This window comes from Drosophila hydei, unplaced genomic scaffold (assembly GCF_003285905.1).
Source record: "Drosophila hydei strain 15085-1641.00,03,60 unplaced genomic scaffold, DhydRS2 tig00000211-arrow-pilon, whole genome shotgun sequence".
Classification (NCBI taxonomy): Eukaryota; Metazoa; Arthropoda; class Insecta; order Diptera; family Drosophilidae; genus Drosophila; species Drosophila hydei.
The window spans coordinates 1,215,863-1,233,728 of record NW_022045685.1 but is presented as its reverse complement, the minus strand read 5'-3'; the positions used below and the strand labels follow the sequence as shown (position 1 = coordinate 1,233,728).

The 17,866-nt window shown below is 46.9% G+C and overlaps 4 protein-coding genes across 6 annotated transcripts in view; 1 reads left to right on the top strand and 3 right to left on the bottom strand.

Annotated features, from left to right (window-relative positions):
• Nucleotides 1–283: 283 nt before the first annotated feature.
• On the bottom strand, nt 284–1,976 carry LOC111603216 (keratin, type II cytoskeletal 1). Its single transcript, XM_023320714.2, has one exon. It carries the CDS (start codon nt 1,924–1,926, stop codon nt 928–930), a length of 999 nt encoding a protein of 332 aa, XP_023176482.2. The 5' UTR covers nt 1,927–1,976; the 3' UTR covers nt 284–927.
• A 2,773-nt stretch (nt 1,977–4,749) lies between these two features.
• Nucleotides 4,750–5,369, bottom strand: LOC111603202 (glycine-rich cell wall structural protein). The gene has a single exon (XM_023320691.2). It carries the CDS (start codon nt 5,367–5,369, stop codon nt 4,767–4,769), a length of 603 nt encoding a protein of 200 aa, XP_023176459.2. The 3' UTR covers nt 4,750–4,766.
• A 1,483-nt stretch (nt 5,370–6,852) lies between these two features.
• Nucleotides 6,853–9,158, top strand: LOC111603141 (probable tubulin polyglutamylase TTLL1). The gene is made up of 5 exons (XM_023320616.2): nt 6,853–7,344; nt 7,523–8,102; nt 8,157–8,497; nt 8,550–9,049; nt 9,127–9,158. The coding sequence occupies exons 1-4, from the start codon at nt 7,004–7,006 to the stop codon at nt 8,941–8,943; spliced, it is 1,656 nt and encodes a 551-aa protein (XP_023176384.2). The 5' UTR covers nt 6,853–7,003; the 3' UTR covers nt 8,944–9,049; nt 9,127–9,158.
• Nucleotides 9,159–9,859: 701 nt separating this feature from the next.
• The window catches only part of LOC111603088 (partitioning defective 3 homolog), a 44,103-nt gene continuing 36,096 nt past the window's right edge, over nt 9,860–17,866 (bottom strand). The window contains exons 3-10 of one of the 3 annotated variants that reach the window (XM_023320546.2): nt 15,263–16,726; nt 15,031–15,201; nt 13,805–14,412; nt 13,445–13,735; nt 12,705–13,381; nt 12,094–12,625; nt 11,293–11,382; nt 9,860–11,158 (exon numbers count right to left, since the gene is read on the bottom strand). In XM_023320546.2, coding sequence (XP_023176314.2) covers nt 10,603–11,158; nt 11,293–11,382; nt 12,094–12,625; nt 12,705–13,381; nt 13,445–13,735; nt 13,805–14,412; nt 15,031–15,201; nt 15,263–16,726 — 4,389 coding nt within the window. In that variant the 3' untranslated portion in view covers nt 9,860–10,602. The remainder of the gene's footprint in view (nt 11,159–11,292; nt 11,383–12,093; nt 12,626–12,704; nt 13,382–13,444; nt 13,736–13,804; nt 14,413–15,030; nt 15,202–15,262; nt 16,727–17,866) is intronic. The other 2 variants (XM_023320547.2, XM_023320548.2) reach the window with 2 other exon arrangements.

Here is a 17,866-nt window from a genome sequence, read left to right as displayed (position 1 = left end):
TGAAGCGCAAAACACAGACTGACGAGTGTCCCATTCCTGAGAAACGTATGAAATTTGATGACGAGCGGCCGTACATGTTCAAGTACTTGACTTGGATCTACTGCGACAGTCATGCGGGCTATGTTCGAGCCTGCAAATCTGATCACCTATAGTCTTACGCTCTTCACTTAGCACAGCTAACACTTGATAAGCTATCCAAAAGAAATTCATGTATATAAGATAATAGGTAGTACATTAAGCCAAAATAAAATATGTGGTAAGTTCATCTTGCACTAGTTGCCTTTTCTCTTGGATGCCGTTGACCTCGTAATGTTACAAATTTAGCTTATGGCCAAATACTTGCCATGATCTGTGTCGAAATGGCACTTGGAACAGCGCGCAGCTGTCCCACTAAACTCCACGTCAGCGTCAGTGTCAGTGTCAGCGATTGGTTAGCATCAGCGCTGGATCACATTTAGCAGTTAGGTGATAAATTGTCGGCGGCCGTATCTATGCTTATGTAGAACACCTCGAGCCCGGCCCAAAATCCCAAACTAAAAACTCCAAAAAAAAAAACAGAAAAAATAAAAATAAACAACAAATTAAAATACAACGGCGACTATTCAAGTTCTCGATTATATAACCATATAAGGTCAAAATAATTTACGGCTATTTGGGAAGCACTCATTGAGGATATTACACAATGAGCTGACTTTTATTCTCGGAAGCAGACTCAAGATCGATAATCGAACAGCGCGAATAGAGCAAGACAAACAATTTGGGAGAAAATTTATTCGATAATGTTTTTAAAACTAATCAAAAAAAAAATAATAATTGTAAGCAGTTGAGTAGATATAGATCGTGGGCAGTTAGTTTAGCAAGCTCGTGTGGGAGGGTTCGCTCTGGAGGAGGGGCACGAAGGAGTGAGAGGGTTGCTGAGCGCTGAGCTTAGCAGCCAGCCGCCAGTTTCTCCCAGATGCCGCCGCTCTTCCAGCCGCCGCTGTTGTAGCTGCCGCCGCCATTGCTCCAGCCGCCGCCGCCGCCGCTGTAGCTGCCGCCACCATTGCCCCAGCCTCCGCCAATGCCCGCGGGCGGGCCATAGACTGGACTGGGCACGTGGTTGACGCCGCTGTTGGCATCGTCGACAATGACCTTGATGGTCTTCACGTACTGTTGCGACACGGGCTGTGGTGCGGGCAAGGCCACGGGATAGGACACTGGTGCTGGCTGCACGTTGACCACCGGCTGTGGTGCGGGCACTGGATATGACACTGGCGCTGCTTGCACGCGCACCACGGGCTGCGGTGCGGGCACGGAGTAGCTAATCGGAACGGGCTGTGGCGCGGGCACCGAGTAGGTCACTGGCGCCGGTGCGGGAGCGGAGTAAGTAATGGCTGGCACAGCCTGAGCCACAGCGCTGGTCTGAATGGCTGGAGCGGCGCTTGCGTAGCTGCTCGAGGAAGCATAGCTGCTGCTGCTGCTGCTGCTGCTGCTGCCGTAGTTGGCACCATAGCCGCCACCACCATAGCCGCCACCACCATAGCCGCCACCGCCATAGCCGCCACCGCCATAGCCGCCACTCGAACGAGCATAGCTCTGAGGTTGCTCAATCACTTTGATGACCTTGATGACTTGCTCGCCGCCGCCATAGCCGCCGCCATAGCCGCCGCCATATCCACCGCCATAACCGCCGCCATAGCCGCCACCGCTGCTGTAGCCACCGCCGCCATAGTTATAGACTGGACGGCTGGACTGCGTGTAATAGCCCTGGTTGTATCCGCCGGAGTAGCCGCCGCTGCCATAGCCGCCACCGCCGTAGCCACCACCGCCACCGCCGCCGCCGCCGCCGCTAATGGCCTTCAGCAAAGCCAACTTGGCGCCCAGGAAGGCCTGGGCGGGCGCACCGAGCGCCAGCACGGCAACAACAATACAAACGAAGAGCTTCATCTCACTAACTGGATTGGTTATGGATATATGCGTGCGCTGCCTGGTCTAGGCAAAACTCAACTGATGCTTCCCAATGCCGATACGCACAAATTTATAGGCCAACGCAGCAGCCAGCGCCGACTGAGACGCTGTCCCTTGCGTCTCCACTGTTTGTGTGTGTGCGTGTGGTTCTAATAATACAAATCTTATGCTTTAAGCTGGACCCGATCGACAGCGGCAGCAGCAGCAGCAGCAGCGACACTTTGAAGCTCATCAAACTGTTTGCTTAATTCATAAATAGTTACTTATGGGCCACACCGAAATGCCAAAAACTAAGGCGCGTCCCCAGCTAACTGACTGCTCAACTATCCAGACAGCCAGCCATCCGTCCATCCGTATAGATAGCTTTTTAGCTAGCTATGTATGTGTGTCTGTGTGTGTGAGTGTATATTTGGCTAGCTATCCAGCGATCTGTCGCCCTGTCGCCCTGTTGCCTTGTCGCCTCTATGCGTGTCTGTCAAGTCTACTACTTAACCATAAACTGAGATATTTTCTCACCTCTCTGGGCAAATAACACTTGCGTTTGCTGTCAGCCGTCAAAACGATTCGCAAGAAGCGCAGGTAATTCCCAAAATGTCATAACACTGCAAGAAAAAGATTGTCTACTTGTATATATATATTTATATATATATACATACATATATATTATATATATGCTAGGATATCAAAGTGAAACTGCAATGATCTTCGTATTCTAACAAAAAAAAATTAATACTAAATAAATATATATATATATAATTCATATATATATTTATAATATATAATTTCATAAGTAAATTCAGTTTCTTTTATATTTAATTTTTTTTTCACATATTTGAAACACATTTTAGATTTTTACAATTAAATATTTAAATTCTGTTTTGTAAATAATAAAGTTATTTAAAAATATATATACATATATAGATATATATATTTTAATATATATATATTTATAGAATTCAGAAGAAGCTTTAAATTTATTTTCTTTCATAAAGTTTTTAAAAAACGTATTTTAAACATTTTCTAATATTTCTTATTCATATTCATAGAGCAAACTATTTAGATTTTTATAATGAAGTATTGAAATTCTGTTTTGTTGTAGTGTATGCCTTGGCTTTAGTTCTTTGATGAAGATTGATAACATTTAATTAATGTTAAATATGTTAAAAGGCTTTTGAAACTTAGAAACTTTCTATTGCTATTTTCTTATTTCCTTTATGTTTACTTAACTGATTTTTTCAATTATATTTAACTTGATTTTCTTATTTTTTTTTTAAATAAAAAACAAACTGTAGAGCTCACGTAAACGTCAAGTTTTTTTATAATTTTTAATAAAATTTACCTAATTTTATATACGCTATAAAACTGTTTGTTGAATTTCACACTCGATTAGGATTTTCCCTTGCCATTCGATTGCTACCAATGCAAATATGTATATAGGTGTGTGTGTGTGTGTGTTTTCATGTATTTTTTTCTCAGTGCACACGTATGTATCTGCATAGATACTCGTACATCGGGCATTGTATGTATTGAGGAGCTGCGGCTCATTCAGGCTAGATCTTGTGCGTGGCTACACGTAGCAGTCGCCGCTCTGGCTACGTCTCCGGCTCTGGTTGTGGCTCGATGTGCTAACCGAGTGAGCAAAGCACTCTGCAAACAGATTCCAGCATTCAGCTAAGTCAAGTCTAAAACGTGAACCACGTCCGCCGCGCAAAGAGCGCGTAGTGCTGCCAGCCACTGGCCCAAGCCCACGCCTAAGACGTTTTGTTTTTGGCCTAAACGTGTATGCAAATTGATTCGCAGAGCAACTTACAGCATTTACATCAGATGCCTCTAGCTTTTATGAGACGCGTGCAACATACTCATAGATTCTCACACAAACTCTAGCAATCTAGCGGGCTCTGGACTTCGCTGCCAAAGTAAATAGAACTGAGCATGGAGTAGATATAGTTCATTGACGACTGCTAAGCAAGCGTATCTACTTGGCTAATAAACATTCAATTACCAAACCCGGATGCTCCCCAAATACATCATCTTTATGATATGGTATATATATATATATATACATCTCATTTATTACATAAAGCTTAGTTTAATGGATTCCTTGGGCATAGCTGTTCTCTGTAGACAAAAGAAAGCTTGGCCTGGCAAAAATCTGCCCCGCTGCATATAAATTGCTTCAACTATTTAAAAGTGTTTGTTTATTGTTCGACTTGTGATTTTTTCTCTTTTTGAACTTGGCAAATATGAAATCATAGCTAATTTACACATTGGCCAGACTTCGAGCTTTCGGGCCGTTTCGAGCGAAGGCAATTTGTAGCCAAGTGGCGTGCCACCGTATTCTTGGGCCACTCACTGTTTGGCTTGAAGTTTGGGTTTGGCCATGCTCGTTTGGCACTTCATTACCATTTGACTATTGTGAGCTAAGTGAATCTGTCCACACGGATTGCGAGGCTGTGCACAGCGGCGCTCGGGCCGCTCTCAATTTCATTTCCAGCGCCTGCCCAGACCAATTTGAAGGTCAACCCACATCTGTGTCTCGCTTGGCAATTGTTGGCCAACGAATTTGGTAATCGACACCTTACGAAACTCAATTGCACAAAGGCCCAATGTACATGGCCATAGACCAGACTCAAGCTGAGAATGCAGCCATCAACTATGGCTAAAGAGACCTTTCTATTGATTATTTCAATTAAAGAATTTATTTTACTCATAATTTACATTTCGTTTATTTAAAGTTTACAAAAAAAAGAAGTATTTATTTAGGGATATTTATATATGTGTATAAACAAGTCGCTTTCAGCTGTTACAGTAATCACCGCCTAGCACCAACCGCCACCGCCCAAGGCTGCAGGCGCTCCGAAGCCCAGTCCAAAGCCGCCACCGGCGCCGTAGCCACCACCAATGCCATATGAAATGGGCAGCGCTGCACCGCCTCCATAGCCGCCACCAATGCCGCCAATGCCGCCTCCATAGCCTCCGCCAATGCCGCCAATGCCGCCGGCTATAACAGGTGTTGCCACCGACGTCACCACGGGCGTGACGACGGCCGACGTGGATATGGTCGGTGCAGCGCCAACAAAGCCACCGCTGGCGTAGCCGCCTCCAAAGCCACCGCCATAGCCGCCGCCATAGCCGCCTCCATAGCCGCCTCCATAGCCACCGCCGGGCAGCACAGACACCTTAATTACCTTGACTATATTCTCGTTGCCATAGCCATAACCGCCGCCATAGCCACCGCCATAGCCACCGCCATAGCCACCACCGTAGCCACCACCATAGCCGCCGGCTGCATATGGATAGGCAGCGCCATAGCCGCCACCAGTGCCACCCACCACCAGGCCCAGCTTGCCAAAGGTCGCCTCGCCAGGTGCCGCCAGAGCAACCAGCAGTAAAGCGGGCAGTGTGAGAGCATAGATCTTCATGTTGCTTGTTTGGGCCTGGGCTTGTCTATACGCGAACTGTTCTTTCTCTCGTTTGGTAGCTGCTACTCAATCCGTGCACTCGACTGGACACCGTGTGCTGGCTGACTGTTGAACTTTGTTGACCGCCAGCGGGCATTTATAGCCGGCAGCGAGTCGAGGGCGGACAATGGATGACTATTGTGCTGGCACCCCGGTTGCCCGGTTGCCCTTTGGCGGGCATTGGTCAGACGTGTGAATTGCTTAATGAGCAACCAACTAACCAGCTAAACCTCAGTCCGCAACGCTGCAAATATGTCAAAGTCTATTTACATAGCTGTGGTTAACTGCCGCGCGGTGATCACCCTTAGAACCCACAAAAGAGCCCCAACTATATCCGGAATAGACACCAAAGAAAAATACCTAAACGAAAAGAAAATTTCTGTGAATGGCCTCATCTTTTGGTAGAATGTGACTGGCCATTGTAATTGCTAATGGGCGCTAAATTGGAATTAACACTTTCGCTTTCAATCGAGGAAATATCGCTGCCTGCATAATGCGATCTAATGACCAGCGATCAGCCAAGAGCTTGATCAGCTGGGCACACACGAATCACATTTGTGTTTGCCTTAGCACAGCTGCCCAGTATCAATGCGACTATATATGCACTGCTGCCAGTCCACGTATCTATATAAAGTAGCTCATTGTTATCCAATCGGGAAGATACCGAACTGTGTATTCGATGGAACAAACATCAGCTGTTATTTACTGCAAGAAAAGCTCTCCTCCAGTGGGAGCTGCTCACAGATCGGTCCAATCAGAATGCCAGCTACAATTTCCATCTCACTTTTTCGCGTTTTCCAATTGGCCACAGTTCAATTTCTATCTCGTCTTGTTTATTGGAACTACGATTACATTTAACTCTATTTTAATATCAGACTTTTCTTTTCAATTCAAATGTTCGTTCTTAAGATTTGCTTTCTCTCTTTGCAATCACTGAGTTAAATGGATATATTCCAATCAGCATTTTCTCAGTGATCTTTAATTCGCACCTCTCTTTCTCTCTAGTTTTTCTCACTTTCTTCACTATCTCTCTTTCTCACATATTTATATTTTTTGTCTTTTTTGTTATCTCTCTCTCACTTTCGTCTTTCTGTTTTATCTTTCTCTTAGCAATCTCTCTCTCTCTCTCTATTTCTCTCTTTCTCTGTCTGCCTCTGTCGCTGTCTTTCTCTCTTCTATCTATCTCTCTCTATCTGCTACTTTTCACTCTCTCCCTCTTCCCTTTTCTCTGTCTATTTCTATCTCTTTACTCTCTTTACTATTTGTACTCTCTTTAATCTCTCTCTCTCTCTCTCTCTCTCTCTCTTTCTTTCTCTCCTTATGAAGATCCACCATTCTTATTCAACTTATCCTTTTGCTATGACAAGTACAGAGACAGCAGGCCTTTTGCTGACAAAAAGAAAAAAATAATAATTTGGAAAAGTTTACTAAATATTGTATAAAATTTACCCATAGGGCATGTGCTCTATAAAGAAGAAAAATACAAAAATTTTCAGTTTTATAGTAGATAATCGTCTAGCGCCATTCTGGAGAAGATCTGCGGACACAAAATTTTATAAGTTGAACGTAACATTGTTGCAGTTGCAGTCGCAAGCATGAAATGTCGATTCAAGAAAAGGAAAAGCAGCAGCTATAGCAGAGACGTGATGCCATGCTGCAGCAGCAGCAGCAGCAAGTCGAAACTGCCCCTGCCGCTGCCGCTGCCACTGCCGATCTTCGGACTTGTGTCCAAGGAGAGGCCCTGGCCGCGTAAAGAACGCCATTGTCTCTACTATAGCACTGATTGCGACAAGACGGCGCTGATCAACAACTTTCAGAAAAGAGGCTGGCATAAGGTGCCCGCCTTCGATGGCGAATGGAATCTGTATTGGGCGTGCGCGCAGAACTGTCGCTACATTTTTGGGGTCGATCATCCCTATCGAATGCGATCTGATCAGTAAGTATACACATAGATATACATATATATATATATATATATATATATAAGGACTTACAAAGAGATTAGAGCTACATTGATATTCACTAAGACTAGCCACACAACATATAGTTTAATAGAGATCAAGTTATAGTTATAGATTTAGATATAGGATCTGAAAAAGAGAAAACTTCTGCAGAATAATCAATCACTTCCCCAACTCGATGGAGCTGTCACGCAAGGATCTGTTGATTAAGAACATCAAGCGCTATCGTAAGGACTTGGAGCGCAAGGGCGACGCCTTGGCCATGACTCATCCGAATAGCACGAAATTGGGCGTCGGCGGCACACGCTATATGTATCTAGATATAATACCGATGACATTTGTACTGCCCGCCGATTACAATTTATTTGTGGAACAGTTCCATAAGAATCCGGCGAGCACATGGATTGTAAAGCCTTCCGATAAGTCACAAGGTGTTGGCATCTACTTGATCAACAAGCTGAGCAAACTGAAGAGGTTTGCCTATGAAGCGCGCACATTCTATCCCCACTTTCATCGCGACACCTGCGTCATCTCCAAATACATCGACAATCCCCTCCTCATTGGCGGCAAGAAGTTCGATCTGCGACTGTACGTGCTGGTCACTTCATTCAATCCAATTAAGGCTTATCTGTACAACGAGGGCTTCTGCCGCTTCTGTACCCAGCGGTACGATCAGACCGAGATCGATAATGTTTTCATGCATCTCACGAATGTCAGCATACAAAAGAATAATGTAAGTTCTGATCCTGTCAACCGATCGCTGCCTAACGATCACCCACTTCTGCAGAAGGAGTACAATACGATACATGGTGGCAAATGGTCCATGCAGAATCTGTGGCTCTATTTGGACAGCATACGTGGCGAGGGCGTATCGAAGAAACTCTCTTGCCGCATCTCGGAGACGATACGACATTCTTTAGACGCTGTCGCCCCTGTAATGGCCAACGATCGGCATTGCTTTGAGGTGTATGGTTATGATATTATTATCGATAACAACCTGAAACCGTGGCTTATCGAGATCAATACATCACCATCCATACACTCGACCACAAAAAACGATTGCACTCTGAAGACCCGCCTGATCGATAACGTCCTGGATGTGGTTATACCGCCCAGTGGAATGCCCGAGTGAGTACACGAATAGCCATGGTAAAGCCCTATAACGGTTCTTCCTCAACAGCGAGCGTTGGTCCAAGACGCCCAGCCAAGACTCCTTAAGGAACTTTACACTGATAACTCCTATACAGCTGCCAAAGACCCCAAATTCATGCCAATCGTCCACACCATTAACTGAAGCTGGTGGAACAGGACCGCTAACTGATAATTACTATTATCGCAAGCATAAAAGTATAATTAACCGGTTGGCGGGCGGTGCTCTACCTGCCTTGGCAGTATCCAAGGCGGCATCCAAATTTCTGCTACCGTCTGGAACCTCGGCGCTAATGCGTCCCATGGTACAGAGCCACATCAGAAAGGCGACCGAGTCGAAAAAATTAAGCCAGAAATCGAAATTAAAATCGAAGTCAGCGATGAAACGCGGCATTGGAGCTGCGTTATCGAAGCGGGTGTCCTAATAAATGATTGCCTGACAGATATATTGCAACATTCATATACGGTTACACAGTTCCCAGGTACACGCTCCGGTCAGACTAAGTGCAACAGAATTGATTAGCATTCGGGGTAAGTATACGAACCGAGCCCTCATTCGACTGTTCCCATTCTCTGTGCATGATATATGTTAATAAATTTGATTTCAGTGGCAATTCAACAACAAAAAAATATTGGGAGATTTTGGAATTTTTGTTTTGAGTTGTTCACAAAATATTCCCAATATACATATTTTATAGTGCTTTTTTAATGTACATTTTGAAGCCTAATGATTTCCGAAAATCATTATTAAAAGCTGTCAGATCTTAACGTGAGATGCTTTCAAGCTGCATAAGACACATCTGTTAGTTCGTTAGCTCAATAGTAAAACATCAAGGCACTTATATTGATATATAGAAACTTAAATGTTTAATTCGCAACAGAATTCTGCAATATACATAATACACAAATATTACAATATGTAGCGTAATGTGTATGGTTCTCATATGAATACGTTCTAACATCAAGTTCTCTCGATAAGTGCCCAAACGCTATGCTGGGGCATCTTTAAGCTGCACAACGTACATTGCTAATTGCTAATACATAATTAAGTGAATATTTCTAAGTACTGTATATAACTGTAGCTTACGCAACCACGATACATTATATAAAAAAAATATTATTGGGACTCTTAAGTTTCACTTTATCTTTATCTTTTTGTTTTGCATACATAATGGCGTCTGCTTTAAAGCTAAACGAAAAAAAAATGTTATAGATTAATAGATATATGCATAATATATGTCTAAGTATGTATGTATATATGCCAGTTATATATTTACAGCATGATTTTGGCTTGATTGAAGCGCCTAATACAGTTTAAAGTATTTTTCATTTTCATTTTCATTTTTCATTTTTGTATACAATCGATATGAATAGCATTTCATTTAGCATAATTTAGGGAATATTTTAGGAAATGTTTACGATGTTTTTGCGACTCGAAGGCAGCTTATACAAATAGATACACTATGAAATGATATATTGGTTCGTTCTTTGCGTTAGTTACCTTAGCTTTCATCCTGTCGTTTCGCCTGGGCACGCACAATTCCAACTATATTTAATAACTATTTACACGGTCTTTGACTTTCGGCTTAGCGATTAATACAATTAATGTCTTAGCTTAATTTTAGCGCAATGCATTGGTAAATCTTTTCATATACGTATATTTATTTATATATATATATATATTTAAATATCTGTATTTAAAGCAGCATTTGTTGCTCTTCAATATGCGCTCTCTCATAGAATACTTTCATTGTATAATGTAATTTTATGAGCTTAACTATGTGTGTGTGTGTGGGGGGGAAGGGGGGTGTTGGGGAATGTCTTGCCGCCCTTGTCAAATGATGAAATTATTCATATTTATATATGTATGTATTTAAAACAAAAAAAAAAAGTATTTAAACTGCTTTCCAGTTGATTGCTTGTTTTGCCGGCCGCTGGCGCCTCACATGCGACCTGCCTCTGCCCCTGATTTAGCACTCGGTGGCATAGTAGAAGACCTCCACCTCGCTCAGCTCCGAGTGACGGCTGTGCTGGCCCTCCACGAGGACGTCGCGTGTGGCGCGCGCATGCGCCAGCACCTATAGTCACACCTTCGACGCATGCGGCTGGGCGCCGGCAGCGCTGCCATATTGCGACTGCGACTGCGCTGTCGCTATCTTCTGCACGACCTGATAGGTGGGTTGCTGCGACTGCGACTGCGACTGGGACTGCGTTGGCGCTTGCGCTTGCGGCATGCCACTCTGCTCCCGTATGGTCACCTGGGTGACAAACGGTCCGCGACTGCGTGCGCTGCTGTTCAACGATGCCGGCGAGTAGCCATTGAGCGCCGCTGCCTTCCAGTGGGGCTGCGCCACATTCACGCTGATGGGCGACGACGAGGCATTGCCATTGTGGTGCGCATGGTTGTGCCCATGGCTGTGACTGTGGCTGTGCTTGATGCTGCCCACGCGCTGCTGCTGCACCGTGTCGTACTCGTAGTAGCTGCTCATCGGACGCAAGCCGTTCGACTGCTGATGCCCGCCGGCAACTGCCGCCGCCGACGGGGGCAGCGGCAATGGTGGCTGCTGGCTGGAATTGGAATGCATGCTGACGTCCTGGGAACGGGCGCTGCGCTGCGAATGGTAATGCTGATGGCGGCGACTGCAAAAGCGCAAAAAGCAAAGTTCGCATATACAAATATACAAATGGAGAATGTGCTTAGGTATGTGTGTGTGTGATACATATAAAATTCCAAACCATAGCTATGTGTTAGTATGCGTGTGTGTGTGTGTTACCTTTCGGCCTCGACCTTGATACGCTGCCTGATCACCTGCTGTCGCATGCACTCGAGCGTCGACTCCGAGAGCGTCTCTTGAACACTGTCGCTGTCGTGTGTCCAGTGTTGGTTAATGCATTAGTTATAGTGTGTGAACATGGCGTTTGTGGTTGTGGTTGTGGTGGTGGTGTCGTGTCGTGTGTGAGTAGTGTATGAACAGGTAAGAGAAAAACACATGACACATGGTGCACAGAGTAGAAAGAGAAAGAGAGATATGAAACACAGAGACGGGTTAATACAATACACAAACACATTGTACAGTGCTAAGCACTTAAATAGAGCCAATTTAGATTGCATTAAATCAAATAAATTAAAACAAGCTGAGGGTAAAACTTAAACAGGACATAGACTAGAGACCCTTATTTAATCTTCAAGACTTCGTGCGAGTTTTTGCTTTTGATCTATATTTTCGATATAGTCAGCAGACATTGAAGTTTGTTTTATATTAATAATAACATTCTCTCGGAATGTTCGTAAAATGGAACATTTCCCAAGATTCAGTTCACTGTATTTAAGTTTGCTTTAGCTAACTTAGATTTGAACCTGCTGCTACTTTCGAGTCATTTCTATAAGAGTTGAAGCAACAAATTCTAGTTCCTTGAACTTAAGTTTTGCCATTAGTTGCCGTTTTATCTAAGTATATATCTAACTGCATTGCCTTATGCATTTCAAGGTACAGAAAGTTAGTTACTTGTAAGCCAGCACCACTTAACCTAATGAGTAATGAAATGAATGCAAGCAAGCAGCCAGCCCAGCTCACCTAATCTGATGTTGATGCAGGTCTTCATAGTTCGCATAGTGCTGATAGCGATGATTGAATATATCATTTTGGTGTATGCCACCATTTAGTGTGGCAGCACCGGTGGCGCCCACAGAGGCTACTGCACCACCGCCACCCGCTGCATTTGGTGCTGGCAGTGGCGGCGGTGGTTGATACGCTGGTGGTTTCCCATTGCGTTCCAGGGCGGCAAGTGCAGCGGCAGGTATCTGCTGCTGCTGCTGCTGCTGCAGCTGCTGTTGTTGCTGCTGCTGCTGCAGCGACTGTCCATTGTTGGGCTGCGCCGATGACACAATTGAAGACGTAGCATATGTGTCAACAGGCACAACGCCATCCTTGCGATTCTTGCCAAAGCGAAACATGTGTCCGATGCCCCGCAAAATGCTCGGCTTCTTGGCGCGCGACTTGCTGCCGTGCTTGCCATCGTTGAGGGAGCTCTGGAAGGGCCCATTTCGCTGCGAGGAAAAGCCGCCCTCGTGATCGCCCTCCTCCAACAGCCAGGTCTTGCGTGGCTCTGAAAGCGAATGGAGAGAACATAGTGTTAATCAGGTCTGGCTAAGTTGGCGCCACCAATAGCTACAACTGTTGCTCACTGTTTGCATCCGGTTCGCTGACGACGGCAGCGCGCAGGCTATCCTCGCGTCCGCGTCCGCGTGGAGCACGCAGCGCGTGATGGGAACGCGGCTCATCGGACATTTGCAGCTCCTGCACCATGGTCTGCAGCGACTCCAGCGACGAGGACTTCTTGAGGCCCAGCGATGGACCCAGATCGCCCAGTTTATCGCGCGCCTCGGCCTCGGCGGCCAGCAGCAGCTGCTGCTGTTCACGCTGCTCGATATGGGAGTTGGTCTTGGCGTGCTTATAGCCAGCCGCTGCGGCTGCCATTTGGGCATTTGCGCTGGCAATGCGCGCCGTCAGCGACTCAATAGAGCCGCCATAGACAGCCGATTTGGTTAGCTGAATGCGACGTTCGCGTTCGCGCTCCTCGCGCAACTTCTTGTTGCGCTGATAGGTGCCCGTTTCGCGTGCATCCAGTGCCGCGTGGTGCTTCTCGGAGATGCTACGCCTGCCGAGCGCATCGCGCGAAAAGTGCTCCACGCCCGAATTGTTCGTCTCCAGACTCAGCTGGGACGAGTATGTGGCATCGAAATTGCCAGCCACGACGGGCGTTGCCACGCCACTGGTCTGCCCCATGCCGACGCTCGTTTGCGATGTGTTGGCGCTGCTCGTGTTGCAGTGCTGGCCATCGTGTGCGCGCACCGGCAGCGTGCTGCAAGCAAAGTAAACAAAAGTCAATTGAGGTCGAGGCTAAGTGTGATAGCTGCCAACTTACGGTGACATCGGCTCCGCATCGTCCTCGATGAGCAGCGCCGTGTTGCCGTGCCCATTCAGCAGCTGCAGCGGCGCCGGCGACCAGTTATCATTGGTGGCCATGTAGTAGCTTTCGTTGCGCAAACCCGCGTTGTTGCCACCCAACGGCGGAGGTGGCAAGCGACGCTGTTGCGTCTGCGACTGTTGCTGCTGCTGTTGCTGCTGCTGCGGATGTTGCTGTTGTTGTGTTGGCTGTGCTGAATTTGCGGAGCAAATGCCTCCGGTTAGACGATCCAAAACGGGATTGCTCCATCTGAAAAGTTATAACAAAATCAAATTCTAGTTCATTAGGCCAGCTCAACTGGCTCTGCCCGAAACCCACCTATTCATATCGCTGCCAGCGCTGCCAGGTCCATTGCCACAGCCGCGCGGCTCACGTTTCTCTGGACTTAAGTAGATGACCGTGGCGCCCGAGTTGTCGCTGGCATTGGAACTGCTGTTGTTGTTGTTGTTGTTGTTGCTGTTGGCGCCGCTACTGTTGCTGTTGCTGTTGCTGTTGCTATGGCTATGACTATGCTCCAATATGTCACTGGAGCTGGCCGAACGCAAGATTTTGCGTCCGACTAGCAGGGTAATCGTGCCCGGATGCTTGCCCGGGTTATTGACCATGGCACGGCGCAGCGTCTCCATGGCCTCGGCATTGTTTTGGCCGCGCAGCGAGACGCCGTTCACACTCAGCAGCTGATCGTTCATGCGCAGGCGTCCGTCCCGCGATGCGGCACCGCCATGGATCACGTTCTTTACAAATATGCCCAGATCGCCGTCGTGCTTCATGTTGCTGTTAGTTGTGGGCGTGGATGCGTTCAGATTGGAGCACGTCTTGCCCTTCACACTGACCCCAAGGCCAGCCTTCTCCGTGTCGTGCACAGGTATGTGGAGCGTCAGCTCCTCCCGCGAATGCCAGTTACTGCTGCTCGGCGGCAGGCTGTCCTGTGGGCGCAAGGATGTGAACGTGTTAGGGAATCTGATCAATAACTGATAATTGCTATTACAAATGAACTAGTTCAAATGGATCTTAATTGAAAATAAAGAGTTTACCAAATGAACCAGTTTGCTTTCGTTACTCGAGTCTAAAGTAAACTGAATTACCAGAAATATTAATGATTTATCCTCTAAAATGAATGAACTAGTTCTTTTCAAGTATCAGAGTCGTATGGCTCTGTGCTATTTTGTGTCCACAGATAAAGATCCTCATACATAATATAGATCCTTTTTAGTCTAATACTAGCTCTATCCAGATGAACTAATTTTATCATGAAACTAGTTCCATGGAACTAATTTTTAGCTTATAAACTAGTTCACATCAAGAGTTGTAAATGAGTTAAATCATTCACCCCTCTCTTTAAACTGCTTCCTTCTAGTATACTCAAAGGCATCCATGTATGTATGTATATTCTCAAACGCTGGAACTAGTTCCTTTATCGGAATCCAAATGTTCTTATTACTACCAAATTGATTAAGCTGACGTTAGTTAGTTCACCGATCAACTACATGAGCTCGAGTTTGATTACTTTTTTAATTTTGGAACTAGTTCCATGAATCACTTACATTGGAGGCCGCCGACTCACTGCCCGCATCAATAAAGTGCTGAGATTCATTGAGCTGTGCCTGTTGCTGCAGCTGCTGTTGCTGGAACAGCGAGCGAGCGCTGCTTGACTTTTGAACCGGAATCGGAGCAGAAACGGGAACTGGCGCTGCCTTCTCAACTGGTTCTGGTGGCTATAAGATAGTTATTTCATTTAGAAATGAATCTGAAACTGAGCAAAATAGTTCAACTTACGCCAACGGGCATCTCGGCCAGCTCCTGCTGCCTAGAGACAACGATTCGAACTGTGGCGCCGGCGGGCATGCCCCGCAGAATGGCCACCACATCCGTTTGGGTCTTGCCGGTCATGGGCGTGCCATCGACCTCGAGCAGACGATCGCCCGGCTTCAAGCGGCCATCCTCGATGGCAGCGCCGCGCGGCAATATATTCTTAATATAAATGGGGCAATGGCCGCCAGCTGGATTGTCGCGTGTGGTCACCGAGAAGCCCAGGCCGTTGGGTCCCTTCTTCAGCAGTATCTCGATCTTGCGGCCCAGCTTGCGTGTGTTGGCCACCTGCAGCGAGGTGCCCACCGGAGCGGCATGCGGTTTGCGTGTGGGCGACACGGTAGCCACCTCCACCATCTCGGCCACCTTGGAGTCGCGCCGCTGCTGTTGGCGACGATGCTGATCGCCGCGCAGCACGCGCACGCGTAGCTCCGATGACTCGAGGGCACGACGCAGCTGCTCCTGCACCTGCGACTCACTTAGCCCGATCAGTTTGATGCCATTAATTTCTAGAATGCGATCCTCGCGACGCAAACGGCCACGCTCGGCCCGGCTGCCAGGCTCCACGTGCTGCACGAGCAGCCCGCCGCCATGCTCCTTGTCCGGCATGGCCGTCAGGCCCAGCGGACTGCCATACTCATTGATAATGAGCAGCATCTCGCCATCCTTCTCGCGTATGGACTCGTATGCCTGGCCGAGCGGCTCCTTGCGCTTGCTTTCGCGCGGCAGCGATTTGCTGGAATAGGCGCTGTTCGGCAGCGACGTTGGCAGCGGCTGTGGGAGTTGCTGCAGCTTCTCGGCCGCCTCCATCCACTTGTAGCCATTGCCATCGCCCAGGAACTGCATGGACAGACGGCCGGAGCGAGCGAATGGCTGGTGTGCGCCCGCTGCACCGGCGTGTGGATGTTGCTGCTGCTGGAGCAGTTGCTCCTTCAGTTGTGCCGCTGTGTCGTCCTCCTCCTCCCATTGTGGCGACAGCTGTCCGCCGGCTTTGTCCAGCATCAGGCGTTCCGGTGAATCGCCGCCTGCATAGTGCGGCGCCGCCGCCGACCAACGCTTATTGCTGCCCTCCGCCTTGAGTGACGCAAGCAAATTGGGATCACTGCTACGACGCACCATCAGGCCGACGCCCAGACCAGCCAATGGGCCAGACGTGGTGCTAGGCACCTCAATGTGCGGCGTGGAGAGATCGCGCGTGGGCGCCTCTGTGTTTGTGGGATCACGAAAGATGTCCGGCGAACCAGTTCCAACTGAGGAACTGCCTGAGGCGCCATCGCCCCCGCCCTGCGGTACGCCCGGATCGGGCCCAGAATCCTCAAAGTGAGCCAATATTTGTTCCCGATCATCGGCCACATCGCGCACACAGTCATCGGGATCCAATATGCCTGACTGTGTCTGCAGATGGTGTACGGCCACCCAGGAGTCCGCTTCCTGCAAGCAAAACAGCAAATGAAATCGAATGTTAATGGAAATGTGAATACGGAGTTAAATGAAGAACTGGAACAAGTTCCACACATCATTTCAACTTCGAGGTTCTTTGGCTCTATGAACTGGTTCCACAGCTATGTTCAATAACCCGAACTAGTGAGTACAGAAAATGGTTCATCAACAATGATTAATTTGTTTTTTGGAGACAAAAATGAACTGGTTCAGAATCTTGTGAGCTAGTTGTATATTTTTGATTCAAGTTTTGTGTAAAAAAGATTAAAGAAGTATTTCTATATATTTTTTTTCAGCAAAGAAAAGATCTAGTTCTAGTTAACTAGTTCCCAAAAAAGCTAGTTCATATTTTTAAGCAGAAACTTACAAAAACCTTAACAATCTTTTAATAAAATTCTATTCTAGCATTTAAGTACATATTTAAATACATATCTATCATATGAACTAGTTCATTGGCTTAGCTTCATTGAAATCTGCGCAGCTTAAAGTTTAAATCAGCTGGGAGAGACTAGTTCCACAATATTCACTCAATTTCATCACTTCATATTTATATTAGTTATATATTTTATGTTTCTGTTCTTGGAGCCATTTGAATGTTTTGCATAATGACTCGTCTATGCATACGAACAGGTCTCTTAAATGGCCACGGCGCGGAACTTTTGCCAGCCACAAGGCAAGACAGAAACGCAACCAATTCGAGCCGAAGACGAGCCTGGGATAATGCAGCTGGCGCGCATGCGCTGCGCTTCCGGGCCACAAAAGACAATTGGCCAATTGGCCATGTGTTGAGTCATTGACGCAGCTCAGGTGGCTCCAATGGCTGAGGCTCTGCTTAAGCAGCATGGGAAGCCATTTAGAGAGAGACTATGAAGAATCGAGACGACCTCCAGCCTCCCAAAAGCAAAACGAAAATTGCAGCGGGCCAAGCTTGAAAAGCCGAATCAAGTTGGCGTCATTGTTGCTTGGCATTCCATTGAATACCGAAACACACACACCAAATGCCAAATGCCGAAAAACTGGCCAACAACAGCAACAGCAACAGCAACTATGGCAACAACAACAATTGCATCACGCCATTAAACCAGTCATGGAAGCAGCAGAGCGTGCGCTTCGCTCCCTGAACTGGAGAAC

Coding starts and splice junctions, on each gene's coding strand:
- LOC111603202 (XM_023320691.2), bottom strand. CDS start 5,369: ATGAAGATCTATGCTCTCACACTGCCCGCTTTACTGCTGGTTGCTCTG.
- LOC111603216 (XM_023320714.2), bottom strand. CDS start 1,926: ATGAAGCTCTTCGTTTGTATTGTTGTTGCCGTGCTGGCGCTCGGTGCG.
- LOC111603141 (XM_023320616.2), top strand. CDS start 7,004: ATGAAATGTCGATTCAAGAAAAGGAAAAGCAGCAGCTATAGCAGAGAC. Junction 7,345..7,522: donor TATCGAATGCGATCTGATCA/GTAAGTATACAC, acceptor AAACTTCTGCAG/AATAATCAATCACTTCCCCA. Junction 8,498..8,549: donor CCGCCCAGTGGAATGCCCGA/GTGAGTACACGA, acceptor CTTCCTCAACAG/CGAGCGTTGGTCCAAGACGC.